At 34.9% G+C, this 16,308-nt stretch overlaps 2 protein-coding genes across 2 annotated transcripts in view; both read left to right on the top strand.

Moving 5' to 3' along the window:
- The first annotated feature begins 561 nt into the window (after nt 1-561).
- RagC-D (Ras-related GTP binding C/D) lies at nt 562-13,512 on the top strand. Its single transcript, XM_071584970.1, has 8 exons — nt 562-750; nt 3,898-4,058; nt 4,148-4,376; nt 4,534-4,711; nt 4,922-5,058; nt 6,740-6,882; nt 10,730-10,878; nt 11,203-13,512. The coding sequence occupies exons 1-8, from the start codon at nt 748-750 to the stop codon at nt 11,349-11,351; spliced, it is 1,149 nt and encodes a 382-aa protein (XP_071441071.1). The 5' UTR covers nt 562-747; the 3' UTR covers nt 11,352-13,512.
- A 1,177-nt stretch (nt 13,513-14,689) lies between these two features.
- The window catches only part of Lpin (phosphatidate phosphatase LPIN), a 108,543-nt gene continuing 106,924 nt past the window's right edge, over nt 14,690-16,308 (top strand). Inside the window, exon 1 of the mRNA XM_071584841.1 lies at nt 14,690-14,810. The gene's annotated coding sequence lies outside the window, so the exon portion shown is untranslated. The remainder of the gene's footprint in view (nt 14,811-16,308) is intronic.

The following is a 16,308-nucleotide window of genomic DNA, read 5'->3' as shown; positions in this document are numbered from 1 at the left end:
AAGTATGGATAAAGAATTGTAAATCTTATTGCTTTATTTGTTGTTTTAAAAATTCATTGAAATAAGGGTTCACTCGCAAAATAGGAGGATTGGCACAGGTTAGATTGAAAAAATGAAATGTAAAAATCAACTTTATTACAAGTGAGCGGTGGTAAAACTTGATTATACATTAACGGAACTGATTTAGAATATGGTCAGCTGATTGTAAAAAAGCTGAAAAAAATAGTCGACGCCTTTTCTTTTCAGATAAACTTGATGTCAGTGTCATATTAATACCTAGGAGGAATAAAAAATTCAATCCAACTAGCGATTAAATTTGCAATACGTATTCAATGTGAACGTCCCTACTTATTTTTGAGAGAACAAATAATAAATAAAATAAGAAAACAATTTATTCCAAGAATGATATTTTAATAATGGAAAATATCCTTCTGTTATTTAGAAATTTACCAATTTAATTCTTATTTCAACCATTCTCTAAAATTAAAAAAAGAACGTATTTTACTAAAAGCTCGAAGCAGCGAAATTCACCGGAAGTGAGCAGTGGTCACATACAAGATCACATGTTTAGTTCATGGACGTGACTTGTCGGAGAGGCGGTACTCTTCTGTGTTTAAGAATATCGAATTTTTAGGAACATTTCCTTCAGATGAACTGTTAGGGCAACAACAGTTTTCCATTCCTTAAGTACAGGCAATTTTGTTCTCATTACAAAGAGCAATTTAAGGCAACGAGAATTAACTTGAAATGGTAAGTACGTTGCCCTGTACTGTGTTAAAGTGAGATGTGTGACTGATTCAGTTATCGCGTCAGCTGGCCTTACTCGGTGGGGATAAGGATATGATAACATAAGTAATCCAGCCCCATTTATTTATTAAAATATCAACCGAACTAATTATGAATTTGAAGTAAAGAAATCAATCCAATGAGAAACCTACTTGGGGCAAAATTTAGCATAACGCAGTTATGTTGTGATTATTATGATAGTCTGATGTAATTTTTAAGTTAAAACGAAATATTTCAAAGTAAACTTTATAATTAACAATCAATCAACTAATTAGGATTTACTTCATATTTTAAATCATGATTGTACGTTTTAAAGATATATGACATGAATCTGATCAGTCATAATGGGTTACAGTATAGATATTGGGGAAATTGGGTTGTGCGAGAAGTGGAGTGAGTAGAAGCAAATTATTCCGGTTTAAGCTCAACTTAGCCAACAGATACCAGGATGATTTATTGTTCTGTCACGTCTTCAGTCAGTTGAACTTAAAATGTCCTCCAGACAAGTAAAATTAAAATTTTGATAGAAAACTTACACACGGAATAGTTAGAATCCATTGTTTGGAAGGTCATACTCATCATTAATATTCATTTTTGTGTTAGTTTGGTGTTCTTAGAGTTACTTTAGATCGTAACTGTATAATATATCAAATACCTGAAATATTGTTTAGGCGGGCTTATTTGGACATATCTGTAAACGGAGCAATACAAAGAAATTTTATTGAACAAGAGTGTGTCATCGGCTGTAACGATCTATATAATTGTCGGTGTGCCTTATTTCTGTGCTGTTTTCCTAATAGCTAATCTCCTCATTTCATTTTAATATTATGTAGAATGTCCTTAAATTCCTCAGAAGGGGAACCATATCTTAATCTTCTGGGTTCACCAAGGCTGATACATATCATTAACAGCATATTTTAATCACTTGGCCTTCCTGTTTAATATGTAGTACTTTTCCGCCTCGTGGTAAAGCATGCATTCCACGCATTTAGTTTTCAATTGCTTTTTCAAACGCTTACTTATTTCATTGTTTGTCAAAGAAATCAATTTTTGATAGAATATCCTTCCAACACTAAAAGCTGTCATGTACCGTTTGGGAATTCTTAAGTGTTGTTCAGAATCCCTTGGGTGATGATTCCTCATTGTAGTGTAAGTGCCCTTTTTGCAAATATTAATACGGTTACTTAATATGATGAAAATGACTTTATTTTGTCAAGTAATATCATGAGAAACAATGATTTCACCTGGTGTCTATTGAAGACTTGAAAAGTAAATATAACCACAATCCCTTACTCTTTATTCATTTCCTTCTCCACAAGATGCCTGGACGTAATTTCGCATGTGGGGAAGGGGCTTATCAATGACAATTAAAAGGGGTCAAAACTTCCAGCTCCTCTTTCTTCCTAATTTCTTGTGCAAGCAGGAATTCCTTTTTTATGTCACTCGTGATAAACTTATTCTAGAGCACTGGAAGTTGAAATGGAGATATCAAGTTGAAGTTATACCAGTTTATAATAGTTCTCCCAAAAGTTCTTAAAAATTAACTCAACTGAATCCTAGGCGATTCCAGAAAATAAAACTGGAAGCATCTCATGTATTTTTTTGGAGAAAGCTTCAACTTATCAGGGTTGACCTGGTTTGACCTGTATCCAGCAGAAGCGACATGAATAAGGATCCAGAGCCATGTAAAATAAATCCAGTAATCCACTTCAATGATCACTAGCTGTTTTAAGCTTAATATTAAAATTGTTTTGTCCAAATATTTACATTACAGCACATAATTCACAACTCATTAGAATCGGAAAATCGTACTATTGGAATTGTTAGTGCATTCATTTTAATCAAATTGGTAGGAAATCAACATTTAAAGATTAGGATTTTCTCTTTCCTGTATTTGTAAAAAGTTAAAGGTATTTTATGTATTTATCTTTAATTCAATTCACTATTCTAAATTTAACTTTTTCATGAATTAAGAATAAACATTTTATGGCATATTCATACATTTTGTTGATTGAGGACAGTTGATTGATGGGTTTCAATAATTGCTAGGATTCAGCGTCAATCTTTATACTATATCATTATTCCATTGTTAGTATTCTGAACGTCATTGTCTTTTAAGCTTGTGCCTTACAGCACCCTAAGCTAAGTTGGTGGAAGCCATTGGTAACCTTCATGACATCTAATATGCTAAGAAGCTACCAATGTGGTTGGTCATTGTCTTTGCCGAGTCGTTCTGCTTATTAGAATGGAAATATTTCACCGCCAGTAAAAGTTGTTGTTTTTTTAAGAATTCATTATTTAAATTGTGTATATATTTATTGCTCTAATAACGTACAAACCAACATGCTTATGCTTGAACTTGAGGTAGTGTTGAAGTGGAACTTTTACAAAAAATCTGTACCAAACAAAATTATTCAAGTCCTGCAAATACTGTAAATGAGATGAATAATATTCCAACAATTGAAGATAATTCTTTCCAACATTTTTTCCTTGAGTTGGAAGCATCTTAGGTGTGTCACATATAACATTACTAGAGTACAAGCTGACTTCCACCACAGCATTTAAAATATTATTTTGTCACAAGATTGACTCGTGCTGTGTTCTGGCATTCATGGTTAGGGCCTGGTGGAACGAGAAGGCAAAACAGTGAATATTTCACCCACTGGCTTAAGATTTTTAAGAATTCAATCCTGCCATTTATTGGTTTGCGCCTAAGTGAAACATGCCATCTGAAGTATAAATGTAGCTCATGGAAGACAAATATGTGATTGAGCAACTTGAAACCTTCCTTAACAGTGTACCCCTGGTTTCAGCAGTGTTTGGAAGTTTATTCTCACTTTGGGGTGAAGTATTTGTTCAAATTGAAAGATTAAAAAAAAAGCAAATTATTTTATTTTTATATAAATTGAGTCGTGGGGTTCTTGCTTTTTGATCTTGTGTTGGTGAATTATTCATTTATGCACTCTTCGTTTTTATTCCTTGGAGAAATTTCCCCCATTTGCCAATAATTTCTGAAAATGACTAACTGAATTGAAATAAAGGTTTTGCATTTACCTATTTTCCACTATCGGCGATTTAATTGAACACATATAGTGAACTAATTTATTTTAGTCATATGAACCAGATGAGGATGACCAGTATGCACCAAGGTATGATGTTGGATCATTCCCCAAGGACTTTGAATACGGGCCTTACGATCAGGATGGTGACGGCCAAGGTGGTCCGCTCACTGGAGAGCAGAAGCCAAGGATATTACTCATGGGGCTGAGGAGGTAATGCCTGCCTTGTCTTGAACCCTGAGGGAATGAAAGTATCGCTGAGTTCAATTTTTTTTCTTCACATTTTGGCCTTTTTATTTCAGGAGTGGAAAATCATCTATTCAGAAAGTTGTTTTTCATAAGATGTCACCCAATGAAACAATATTCCTTGAAAGCACCAACAAAATCATAAAAGATGATATATCAAATTCATCGTTTGTTCAATTTCAAATTTGGGACTTTCCCGGTCAGATTGACTTTTTTGATCCCACGTTTGATTCTGACATGATATTTGGTGGATGTGGAGCTCTCGTATTTGTAATAGATGCACAGGTAGGTATTGTTACATTCTCATGAAAATTCTGAATCTGATTACTGGTATATTTGGTGATGTTAAATTGCAACTACTGTTGACTGCTTTTTACATTTTCCGAGCATTATTTGGAACTTACTGATTTACATGAGCTATGAAATAAATTGTATTCGTCAGGATGATTACATGGAGGCTTTGAATAAGTTAAACTTGACTGTTACAAAAGCTTACAAAGTCAATCAAAATATCAAATTTCAAGTTTTTATCCATAAAGTTGATGGGCTGACAGATGACTATAAAATGGAAACTCAGAGGGATATACACCAGAGAGCCAATGATGATTTGGCAGATTCAGGTGGGAGTATGATATAATGAAGTTACTTAATTTGAAAGTTAATCATAAAAATTCATTGAAAGAATTTTTAGTTATAAATATCCATATTTTGTTGCTAAAATAACTTTTATGTCTAATATAATGATTATAACATGTATATGTGCCAGGATTTGAGTTATCAATGATACTGTAAATATAATTATGCTAAAGTAATAGTGATTTTTCCATCAGGCTATGATCAAATACATTTGAGCTTTCACCTAACATCAATTTATGACCATAGTATATTTGAAGCTTTTAGCAAAGTTGTACAGAAATTAATTCCTCAGCTTCCTACTCTGGAAAATTTGCTCAACATTTTCATTTCTGTAAGTAATCCTTTATTAATGTAGAGGTTATTTCATGGGTTTGGCCATAGTGACATAATGCATGGATAATATATAGTTCCTGTTGTCTCTCTTTGGGAAAATGAAACAAGGAGGAATGAGGGAAATTGGGAGTGAATTTGCACAGAAATTTTTGAAAGATTTGACTATTTCCTGATGGTTAGGAGGCAGTTAGTTCCTCTGTGGTGGACAATAAAGTACCCTGGTGATCTTCTATTATGGTAATGCTGGTCTTTGGAATTTTATATTTTGAATGGCTAAAAAGTGAGGACATAATTGCGAGAGAATGCTCTTCTGAGAACACATTGATGCCTAATGAATTCTTCCCAGTAGATGTAGATACGTGGAGTGAAATTCTTTAAACCCTTGACCACGTAATGTTCCATCTCATCCAGAGTTCATATATTTCCCAGTATCTCAACATTTCGATTAAAAGAAACAGTAAACTCACATTGGTATTTTATTGCTATTTTCCATTAGGCATTCCTCTAATCACACATGCTACTAATTATATTATCCTAAGAGACAGTGCAACCCACTTTTCATACTTAAACTGTCTGTTTGACAAAAGTAAATATCAAACATGGTGTAGATCAGGGCCATCTACCGTAGAGAGTACTTCCCTCTCTCTCTCTCTCTCCTTCCGCCCTCTTCAGTCCCCCACGTGGGGAGCAGTGCAGAGCACCCTGGTGACCCTGGAGTAGTGGTTGTGGGTGGGGTTTGTGGGAGAACAGAGCCTGCAAATCGGAGGCTTGCTCTTAAGCCTCCAGTGATGAAGACCAGAAATTGGAAGAGTCGCAAAACAGTCCCACGGTAATCCTAATCCAAGGAAATGTTTGGTGGCAAAATTAAGGTCACCCCTGTTACTCTTTTGTCTCTGGCAAGAAAGGTCATGGGTGAAATAACTCCTGTGGGAAATCTTACCTGTGGAAAGGTAGATTTTCTCTAAAGTATTAATTGAACTTGATACATGCTTAATTAAGAATACTTGATTTGTTCCAAGTTGAGATAGGCACAGGCCCCCTTCTTTGATACAACAATGAGGGCAGAAGGAAGAAAAGAAAATAGCATCTTGGGTTGTGCATTTTATCATTGCAAACATTGAATGTCCCTGGAATGTGGTGCACTCTTGGATGCTTGTATAGTAGAGTCTTGTAGCAGATTTTAGTGCATATGTTTTTGTAAATCCTATTCCCTGTCTCTCTTACCATTTTGTTTTCTTAAATGTATCTTATACTGCCATACACTCATGTCTTCCCCCTCGGCATTCGTTTGTATTTTGAAGTTCAACTTCAATTTTCCCTTATCATCTGGGCTTCTTCCAGTTATTTGCAATGACCATATCCCCACGTGGGGTATGCCACCATCATGCAGCATCTGGTAGAACATCACCATTGGAAATCACAGAATACCACACAATAAGTTTGGATGTCCTTATATCGTCACTCTTAGTAAGGGAAAAATATTTTGGTCAAACCTCACCATTTTCCTCATCCATATCTGAAATCATTTTTCTTCCTATCTAATGGCTAAAAATAACAAAAAAATTATATATGATATTAGTTGTTGTTAATGAAAAGGTACTTCCCTCTGTGACTTTGAAGTTATGTCTTTACTATAAAATATCGCTTGCTTTGTTAATTTCTTTTCATTTCTTTTTCAGAACTCTGCAATTGAAAAGGCTTTTTTGTTTGATGTTGTTTCAAAGATTTACATAGCTACCGATTCGTCCCCAGTAGATATGCAGAGTTATGAGCTTTGTTGTGATATGATAGATGTTGTGATTGACGTCTCGTGCATTTATGGGTAAGAGAAATTCAATGCCTCATGATAGTCCAATAACACACACATGGAGCTAAGTTTGATCGAAATTAGCTGATCAAATTGGCATTTTTCAATATAGTTCATGGCCATAAAAATTATACCGTTTCAAATGTGTGTTAAAATGTGAAATTTTAACAATTTTAAATGACACAATTTACCATTTGTCTATGTCTACTTTGATTTATTTGCTATCTGGGTGTGCTTGGGTATTAATAGCTTGGGTTCACTGCATAAGTTGGCTTGGAGTGTGATAAATTGATGAACATGAGGGACAAGCTTCCAACGAATGTTCGTAGTTGAGAAGCCCCTCTTGGCCTGCTCTCAGGCGAATGCCCCTGGGCTTGGACCACCAGAGTTGATGCAACGGCCATGCGGGAGCCAAACCTCCAATCATTACGTTAGCACTTGATAAATTTATCCAAATTAACTGATCCAGTCAACAAATTAACTAGTTTGTTAATTATTTAATAAGTATTTAAAATTTAATTAACCTCCTGCATGTTCATGATATCCTTATCGCTATAATTATCAGTTAATTCGACTACTGAAATTTGAAGCTACACCTAATTTCTCATTTCATTCACTTAATTGTGAAATAACACACTTGATTCTTGTTAAATTTTCTCATCATAGATTCTTTGATTTACACGTAGTTCAAATTTTCATCAGAACCTTCATTTCCATCAGAATCTTATTTATGAATGCAGTAAGTTCTATGTCACAGGAGCGCCTACAAATTTATCGAAAAAATTATCTTTCTGAACCTCAGTCACTTGGAACTGGAAAAAATTGAGGCATGTAAAATAGGATCTTCAAACCAATCGCTGAATAAATAAACTTAGAATTTTGTCTCACAAAAGAAACTTTATAATATTTACATCTGCTTTGACACTTGGGCGACTAGTAGTATGATCAAGTTTTTTGAATGAAAAAATACTAAGTTTATATATTCAGTTATGTTGAGTTTTCACTAAGTAGGGCCTTAAACCATTGAATTCCTATTGAGGGCAATATATATTGCCCTCATAAATATTGTGAAATAGCTATTTAAGTTCTCACATCTGTTTTGGTGTGTGTTTGCGGTAATTTTGTCCCTTGGTAAACCATTCAATTCTACTTCGCCATAATGTCTGTGTAATGTGATCTCAAATTTTTATTTGCTCTGCATAAATTTAGTTATGATTTATTGTTAGTGTAAGGTGTGATGTATATGCGGTACTCAATTCATTGCTATGACTCCGGTAATGGGCCAGTGGCTGTGTTGCAAATTCAAGCATTTCAGTTCACCTATGCTTGTCTGATTGATAAGAAACACTTTTGATGGTGGTCTCTCTGGAATTTGAGAGGCTAAGGAGTACTTAAAACATTGATTTTCGCGTGATATTCAGCTGGGACATTTGCAATATGTGGTTGTGCATTGCAGCATCCGGCATGCTCCCTTGAACTGTGGCCTGTTGCGATTGAATAATTTAGTTTAAAATCAGCACCATGCCATTTATATTGGACAAATAACAACAATTGAAGCTTGTTGGATAAGTGATGACAGCTCCACATAAAAATGAATTTCCGTTAACATTGGTGAGGGAGACAAAATGGCTGGTAATGGAGGAGGAGATTTGAAGGGAATAAGAAGGGAGAAAGAGCACGGTAGGAATGGACGGCATGAGGTGTTTGGAATGGATTGGAGTCAGGGAGGCATTTCATTATTGGATCATGAACTGATGGAAGTCTTAAGATAAATGAGCATTTTTGATAGAGAGGCGTGGAGTGACGCGTTGATAGAGGACATTCAACCGCAGTGTGTGCAAAAACCATGGGAGAGAGGGAAAGGAAAGAAGTTCAGATGACATTTGATTACCATTGATGACTTTTGTGAAAAATTTCAAACCATTTATGGTGATCAGTTTGGGAGAAAACCTGTAATAATCTAGAGAGAAATGACGGAAATGTAAATGATGGTGGCAACTTAAAGGCAAAAAAGGGTGCTGAGGGTTGGCAAGTTAGATTGATCACTATATCGATAAATCAAACCGACCAGCCCTGTAATGGGTTGATATGGTTTTGGAGAATTTTCAATGCATCCCTATAGTAGGCTCCATTTACGGTGGTGTTTAGTGATACAACATGCAAAACACCATTCCCTGAATATCAAAAAATGATCTAATCATAACTTTCCCAGCTGCCACTTTGGCTTTTTTGTGTTGGTGATGCTGGATATTTCCTGACAGACGTGTGCTGTTTACCTATCATGATTGAAATCATGTAGCCATGCATCATTAGTGGTGATGACCTTTGAAAGAATCTCGTCATCCTTCTGTTACATCTACTTCAACTGCAATGAATGGCACCTGCGTGTGACTGTCCTGTTGTTTGGGTAATCTCGCAAACGCACTGAGCACAAAAACGTGTAATGTGCAATTTTTCTGTTACTAGTGGATGCGTGGAACCCAGTGAAATTATCAATCTTTGTGAGAATGTACTCGTCACATTAGTATTTCACGATATTCTCCCACAATAGCAGTTGCAGTGTTGATATTAACTTCTGGAAGGGCAGTGACTTGAGCTCTGGATCCACTATTCTTTGAAATTGATTCTCTCTCTTCTTCAAGCATTGCAAACAGTCTGATATCATAGCGGTGTTAGAGCTACTCACCATGAGCGTCCCGTAGAATCGTAAATATGCCTGGGGTGATGATATGTTCAGGCGAAAGCAACATTTCACTGCAGTGTATTGCTTGGCACTTATTACCTCCCTCCCGTGTTTGCTGTGCTTTTCAATTTCCAGTGGCTGCCAATGGTGCCCTACCCGAGTAAAATTTGGAAAATTGTACAACTTACGTGTCACACTTGAAGCGAACAATATATCTTAAAAATAAATTTATGCACAACAAATGGAAAAATGTATGATCACTCTTTATTAAAGAGCACTTGTAATTAAGTGAATTGTTTTTTGGTGCTTTCAGACTGTTTATATTCATCTATTTACGTAGACATTGTGTTTAAGCTGTTTATACTTTTCAAAGAAGAACTCTGAAAAAATAATGGAAAATGCGATTGCCATGTTTTTATCATTGATGTAGTTGATGAAGTGATGACCCCGATCAATGAGAAAAATATCCAACTCTGATGCCATGACTACGCACAGTGCGTGAATTGGTGTGCGAGTGAGCAAGGCATTCATGTTGCCACACTGGGAAATAATAAGCATTTTTTGTTGGTTACAGAATTTTAGGTTGTGTATTTCCTGATTGCCAGGCATGCAATATCAGCAACCATTTTTTGCACTCATTTCACCACCACTTGCAATCGACAGAAAGCAACTGTCAAATTTTTGTGTGTAATTCATTATATGCAATGACTTCACAAATTCCTAATAAATGGCCAGTCTCCTCGTTTGGTGCCCCAAAGTATTTTCAATGGAAGTATTTGTTAGGACTGTGGATGTTCATGAATCCTTTTACCATGACCGAGTAATATTGGAACTAATTCCTTAAATGACTCCATTCCCCTCTCTGCCTCTCCCACATGAAATAGTTCACTTTCTCAGCATGTGGTAAGGAGTCCAGCACTTACAGGGATTGGCATATGCACATGTACTTTTACAATGAGGTGTGATGCTTGTTATTTTGCTGTACTTTTTGTAAGTGTTGGTTTTAAGTGTCATTGGCTAGTGTGATAGGTGGTGCATTTACATAAATGTGAAGTTGCCAAAGTATGTTATCGAATTATATTAATGTTAATATACCTAGCATAAGTGAATTGGAGCCAATATTATATTGATGATCTCACTGTCACTCAAGTACTGACTCTACTTAATGCCCTCATTCAGGTTACGAGAAGACACAGAAACATCAGCTTTTGATAACCAGAGTTCCAGCATAATAAAACTAAACAATGGAACCATCCTGTATTTGAGAGAAGTTAATAAATTTTTAGCCCTAGTATGTATATTAAGGGAGGAAAACTTTGAGCGACAAGGTATGCAACATGGTTTATGGTAACCAGTTTGTTTTCAAAGCTCCTCTTGTGAAGATATTTCATATGTTCATGCATGATTTGGTATTATTATGAATTCATCCATGTAACATTATTCCATGAGACTAGGGATATGAATTAGCCATGTTTGTTTCTCACAATTTGGCTATTGAGATGTATTTGCATGATGTATGCACTGGCAGGTGGCAACCCTTAAGTTCTCAATTCCCCTTCCCTGACTATTCTTTCAATGTCTCTTGTTTACTGTGAACTTGGATTTGGTGCTTTGACATGTGCCTAACCAAGGGAAATATTATTCATTTTCAGGTTTAATAGATTACAATTTCTTGTGCTTTAGACAAGCTATCCAAGAAGTTTTTGAAGTCCGAAGTAAAATCCAATTGCAGACATCTCTACCGAGTAATCAGCGTGGTGTTCCTGATGGCGCTAAGCATCCAAATGGTGTGCAAGCCTAAAGACTGAGTTATCAACTTGTTATTGTATAGTTGTTTCTTTTGTACAGTTGTCAATAATATACCTAATTGTGCTCTAAATTTGTGTTTCTGTTTATATATTGTTCTAATTATCTTGTGCCCTGCAAAGAAATTGACTATGGGTCTTGAGCAATTTATACTTACAAGCACTAAGTTAATATCCATGAAGTATATAAGAGTTTTAAGATCAGTTTTTTTTATCATTTGAATAATGTTCAGAATCAAATTGTGTGAGCTGTTTTTTCTTGATCCTGGTCAAAATATCTTAGTTTGGTGGTTAAGCCAATCTTGTTTTGATGCTAGTCATCTCGATCAAGATCTGTTGACAGCTGCAAATTTTATGAAGTTTCCCTTTTACCTTGATTGAGTTTTAATTCCTTCTTTGCACTGTCATGAAATTTTTCTTTCTCATTTGTTTATTTCTTTTCAATTTGTTTCTTTATTATCTTTTTTTCATTTTTTTGGTACATTATTTTAATAATGCATTCTGTGATCTGATAACTGAATTTAATAAGGGGAAGTCGTTTTTATATAAATTCAATAGAGGGTCACAATCTCTAACTATCAAAATTTAAGTTGACCTATAAACGTGATGCTTATTACATTCTTTATCATTCTAGCAAATGCTGTGTTTTTCTAGGAATCAGGCCATTGCCGATTTTTCACGGTAGTGAACTCGGCGTTGATTTGTTTAAGCATTCTCTAATGTTGTACATAATCCAAAGTATGATTCACCCTTTCACTGCGAGTTGCACTTGAGACCAAGTTCTTCTCATGAGGTGAGCTGAGTTGGCCCAACTCTTTGAACATGATGGAGTAGCAGCATTCAATTGATCTCTCCTTGGGATTTGTGCTTCAAACTTGCCAATCATGAACGTTTCATCCATTTTTGTTAATCAGATGTATTGAATATTAGAATCAATTGAAATAATTTCTCAGGAGACCACTTTCTCTGCCAAATAAAATTTTTTCATATATTACTTGGGCCAAGTGCAGTCCGATTTAACATATTGGGTGAATTTTGGAAATTTTCATAGGTATCAATATTAATTGGTAATTAGTAGTTAGTCCAATTGGAGTCAAATTAAGAGCATTGATTGCATGACATGAATTGCTTTATTGCCATTATTGAATTTTATGATAATTTTTTATATGTTCTTTGCTTAACAAATTTGTGGAACTCCAATGTATTGATCTTAATTAATTAATGTTAGTAAATATCTTAATGCTCTTTCCTTTTACGAAAAGTAAACATAATGTCTTCAAATGATGACTTACATGAAGTGCTCCTGGATCACAAATAATCCTTAGTCAAGATGTGGCTTTATATCCTTTTTCCTCAAATCACTTCAATATTCCAGCCAATATTTAAACTGTTACATCATTTGATAAAGTCATATCTGCAATCGCATGAATCTTAGGCTTTCATCCTTTGCCTATTAGTCACTTAGAATCAAGAGAAGATGGTGTCAAATTGAGTTTTGGCAGGTAGCAGAAATGTATACTGTTCACCTCTGTATAATAGGAACATTTTCATATTTTTGCTGTGCATACCTGAATCTGATTTTAGCAGGATGCTTTTTAAGTTAAAAGAGCCTTCTTATGAATTTATTAGCTGTTGAAAAAAGATTCCAGAGTTTTTAGGCTATTAACTATGTTAGTGGATCTATAAAATTGTGTGTAGTATTTTTGCATAAAAATGAGAGTTATGCTTCCAAATGTCTTCCAGAAATCGCTAACTTCATACATAACATTTTATATAATGGGAAGAGTTCACCCCAGCCGTACTCTTATAAATGGGCAAAGGATGGGTGGGGGATATAATAGAATGCCTGTTGTCAAATACTTGATAAAATCCAGATTGATTCTGAATATATTTACTGGAAGTTATTGTACTTAGATTTAATCATTTGTAGTTAAACCATATCATACTTATTTATCCTTAATGCTGGAGAGACTGTGAAACCATGACCCATTTTCAATTACGTTATATCTGTATATGTATACCTTATTCTTTATTGTTACTGTGAATATATTCGATTGCATTGATTATTGAAATTAATATTTTGTTATATCTTGCTTAAGTTCAGTGTTCATATGCAGTCCATTTTGTTTAAATAAATATGTTTTGATAAAATGTGAACATGATTCGTGTATTTCCCCTCGAATGCCATTCAAGCAGGGAAATATAGTTGATCAGCATTGTTCATTAATGGTCTTTTAGCCTGTACATTCGATAACTTACATTCGTACTTTAATTGAAATGAAGTCCCCTTCGAATTTCAATTCGTTATGAATAATGTATTCACCTTGAGAAGTGAATTTTTATTTAAACATCGCCTATTATCATTTCATGTGAGATAATGTATCAAAGAGAACAAAAAAGTTTTTTATGGAGCCACATCATTTAAAAACCTTGATTGAATACTCTACTTGCTTAAATTTCAATATTGCTGGATTCCATTTCATAAATCAACCCGTCAATATGGTTAATAATAGTGTCCACCATATGTATGAGAGAGAAGTTTGATTTTCTGGTTGAAGGAAATATTCAACCTAGAGAATGTGAAATTAACCCTTGGGCCTAGGAAGGCCATTCAACGGGGAGATATTTAGCTACAAAAAGCACAGCTTTGGATTAACCCGAGTATGTCCAAAGATGCATTGACTCAAACGTGCATCTTATGGTTGCTATCTCAATATCCCCTCAAGTGGTTTGCCAATGAAAATTTTCAGTCGTCATTCGAAGTACCTTCATTATAGAGAAAAGTCTCACCTTTGCTAAATATGCTACCATAATTTGTTTTTTCATTAGCTGCATTATCTGTTCGTACGATCCTTGCAGATGGCAACCATATAAATGTTTGAGTGAAATTGGTAAAACCCGAAGGCAAAAAAATGAATATATTTTGATGGTAAATATTGGATATTTTTTATCAACAATAAAGGGTGTATTTCAAGTGCACTTCAAATGATGCAATATAACAAGGATTTACGTGTCGAGGCAATGCACTTGAGAGAATAAGAACCATTATTCCTATGCCGGTAAGAGCATGTAGAGTTACAGTTATTTATAGTTGAAGTAAGTCTCGTCAGATGCATCCTGTGAATTCACTTTTACGTGCACTAGTGCCTGTAAACGAAATATTCAATCGATTAATTTTACCGGCGAGATAGTTACCGTGTTTTCAGGGTTAAATGTCTACGGCACGTATTCCGTAAGCGTTGATTCGAACTAGCCATACGAGGCACCAACTTCTCGTTGAGCCTATTGATCTGATTAGTGCTGCCATCTAACAGCCAATTCCTTGAGCAATATTTTGTTGTGAATATTTTCTAGGTTGATGTATGGATATCATGTTGTGTGGCACGTCAGGAAAATCTAAACAAATAATTATTTTGTTCATCATGTAACCACCGCTTTGGAAGACTCATCATTGGGTAAGTTAGAGCTATGGCTATTCCGTAAATTTGTTACTTTTATATGCGTACAAATGTCGTGCCTTCTTCATAAAACCAAGAACCCGAAAATTAACGTAACATGAATCGGTGTTGTTCGCATGTAGGGATGTTGTAATTAATAATCGCTTATGAAACTGGAAGGATTATCACTGCCAACGTTATTCTTCTTGTTGGTCGAGTAGTGCCATTGTTTATTGCGCAATGCAATAACTTATTAGTTGCATGTATAAAAATTTCATGTACCTAACTCTTGAGATATGTGTTACTTATTACCATCCTCGAATTTTGGAAACACCCGTGGATTTGTTTGTTGGTCCAATTGATATATTGCCTCTTCTTTGAAAAATGTTGCACAAGTGTTGAAGGTTTCTAAAATAATTTTTCAAAATTGAAGTTTTGTAAACGACTCTTTTATTTATGAAGGGGAATTTATTTTTTACGAATAAGATAAACAATAAATGAGACGATAAGTTAATATCATCAAAGCTTGTCATTTGCCGTAATCCCAAGCTCCCAGACTCATGGATGTGTATGGGTTCATGTACTGGTTTTGGTAGGTCACTTTTGCAGTTTTGCAGATAAGGAGTTTAGTTGTCGAGCATGAAATTTGCGTTCCGTCTGGGATTTAAAAGATTGGAACAAATGGTGTGACTGTTGAAAGTAAAAACCCAACGGAAGTTGTTTGTTTGCTAGTAATTAATTCATCATGGTAATCCATTCACCATCCATAGTAATCCAGTCACCGGTACATTTTCCATTAGGCACAATCGAATTAGTTGTTTGATTGTTTTTTATATATACTTGGAAGTATATGTTAGGATTTACTTCTAATTAGGCAGCTCTCCGGAAAACTGCTCGAAGGCAACCATCTGGTGAATTATACTCTCATATTTACTTCTTGTAAAACAATTTAAAGTAATTAGTACAATTGAATTTGGATACACGAGGTAATTTTTCCTTGATTCAAAATTCTCACCGGCAACACCCTGAATGGTCGAACCTTGCTTGTCATTTAATCTTATTTACAGTCATTTTTCTGTAGGAAAAGCAGTTAAGGATATGATGAGCGAACCCAATTTCTGTGAAAGACTTATAATATCGTGTGCTACCCTGTAATGTCACTTTACCGATTTATTTCCACTCGGAATCGTTTTGGAAGCCCATTCATAGATTGTTCATTGATTAATCATTATTTTCGAAGTGTTAACTCGCGGATTCAAATGAAAAAAATTGATTTTTGTCCTTATATTATAATACAATAGTTTTTGATGATTCATTGTGCTGACTTAGTTTTGCTTGTGTAATTTCTGCATTTATTTAACAATGTCATTTGTATTGGATACTCAGGGTAACCCATGAAGTGACTGACAGTTCTGTCTTTAAAAAAACCCAGTGGCATTGTTTGAGAAAAGTTCTTTGGCGGCTACCACTCCATCTATCTACACTCCTTGAGACTATTTGTTCAAATCACATGGAA

Source organism: Hetaerina americana, unplaced genomic scaffold (assembly GCF_022747635.1).
Source record: "Hetaerina americana unplaced genomic scaffold, ioHetAmer1.1.p SCAF_2, whole genome shotgun sequence".
In the NCBI taxonomy this organism is placed as follows: Eukaryota; Metazoa; Arthropoda; class Insecta; order Odonata; family Calopterygidae; genus Hetaerina; species Hetaerina americana.
This window is presented reverse-complemented; position numbering and strand designations above follow the sequence as displayed.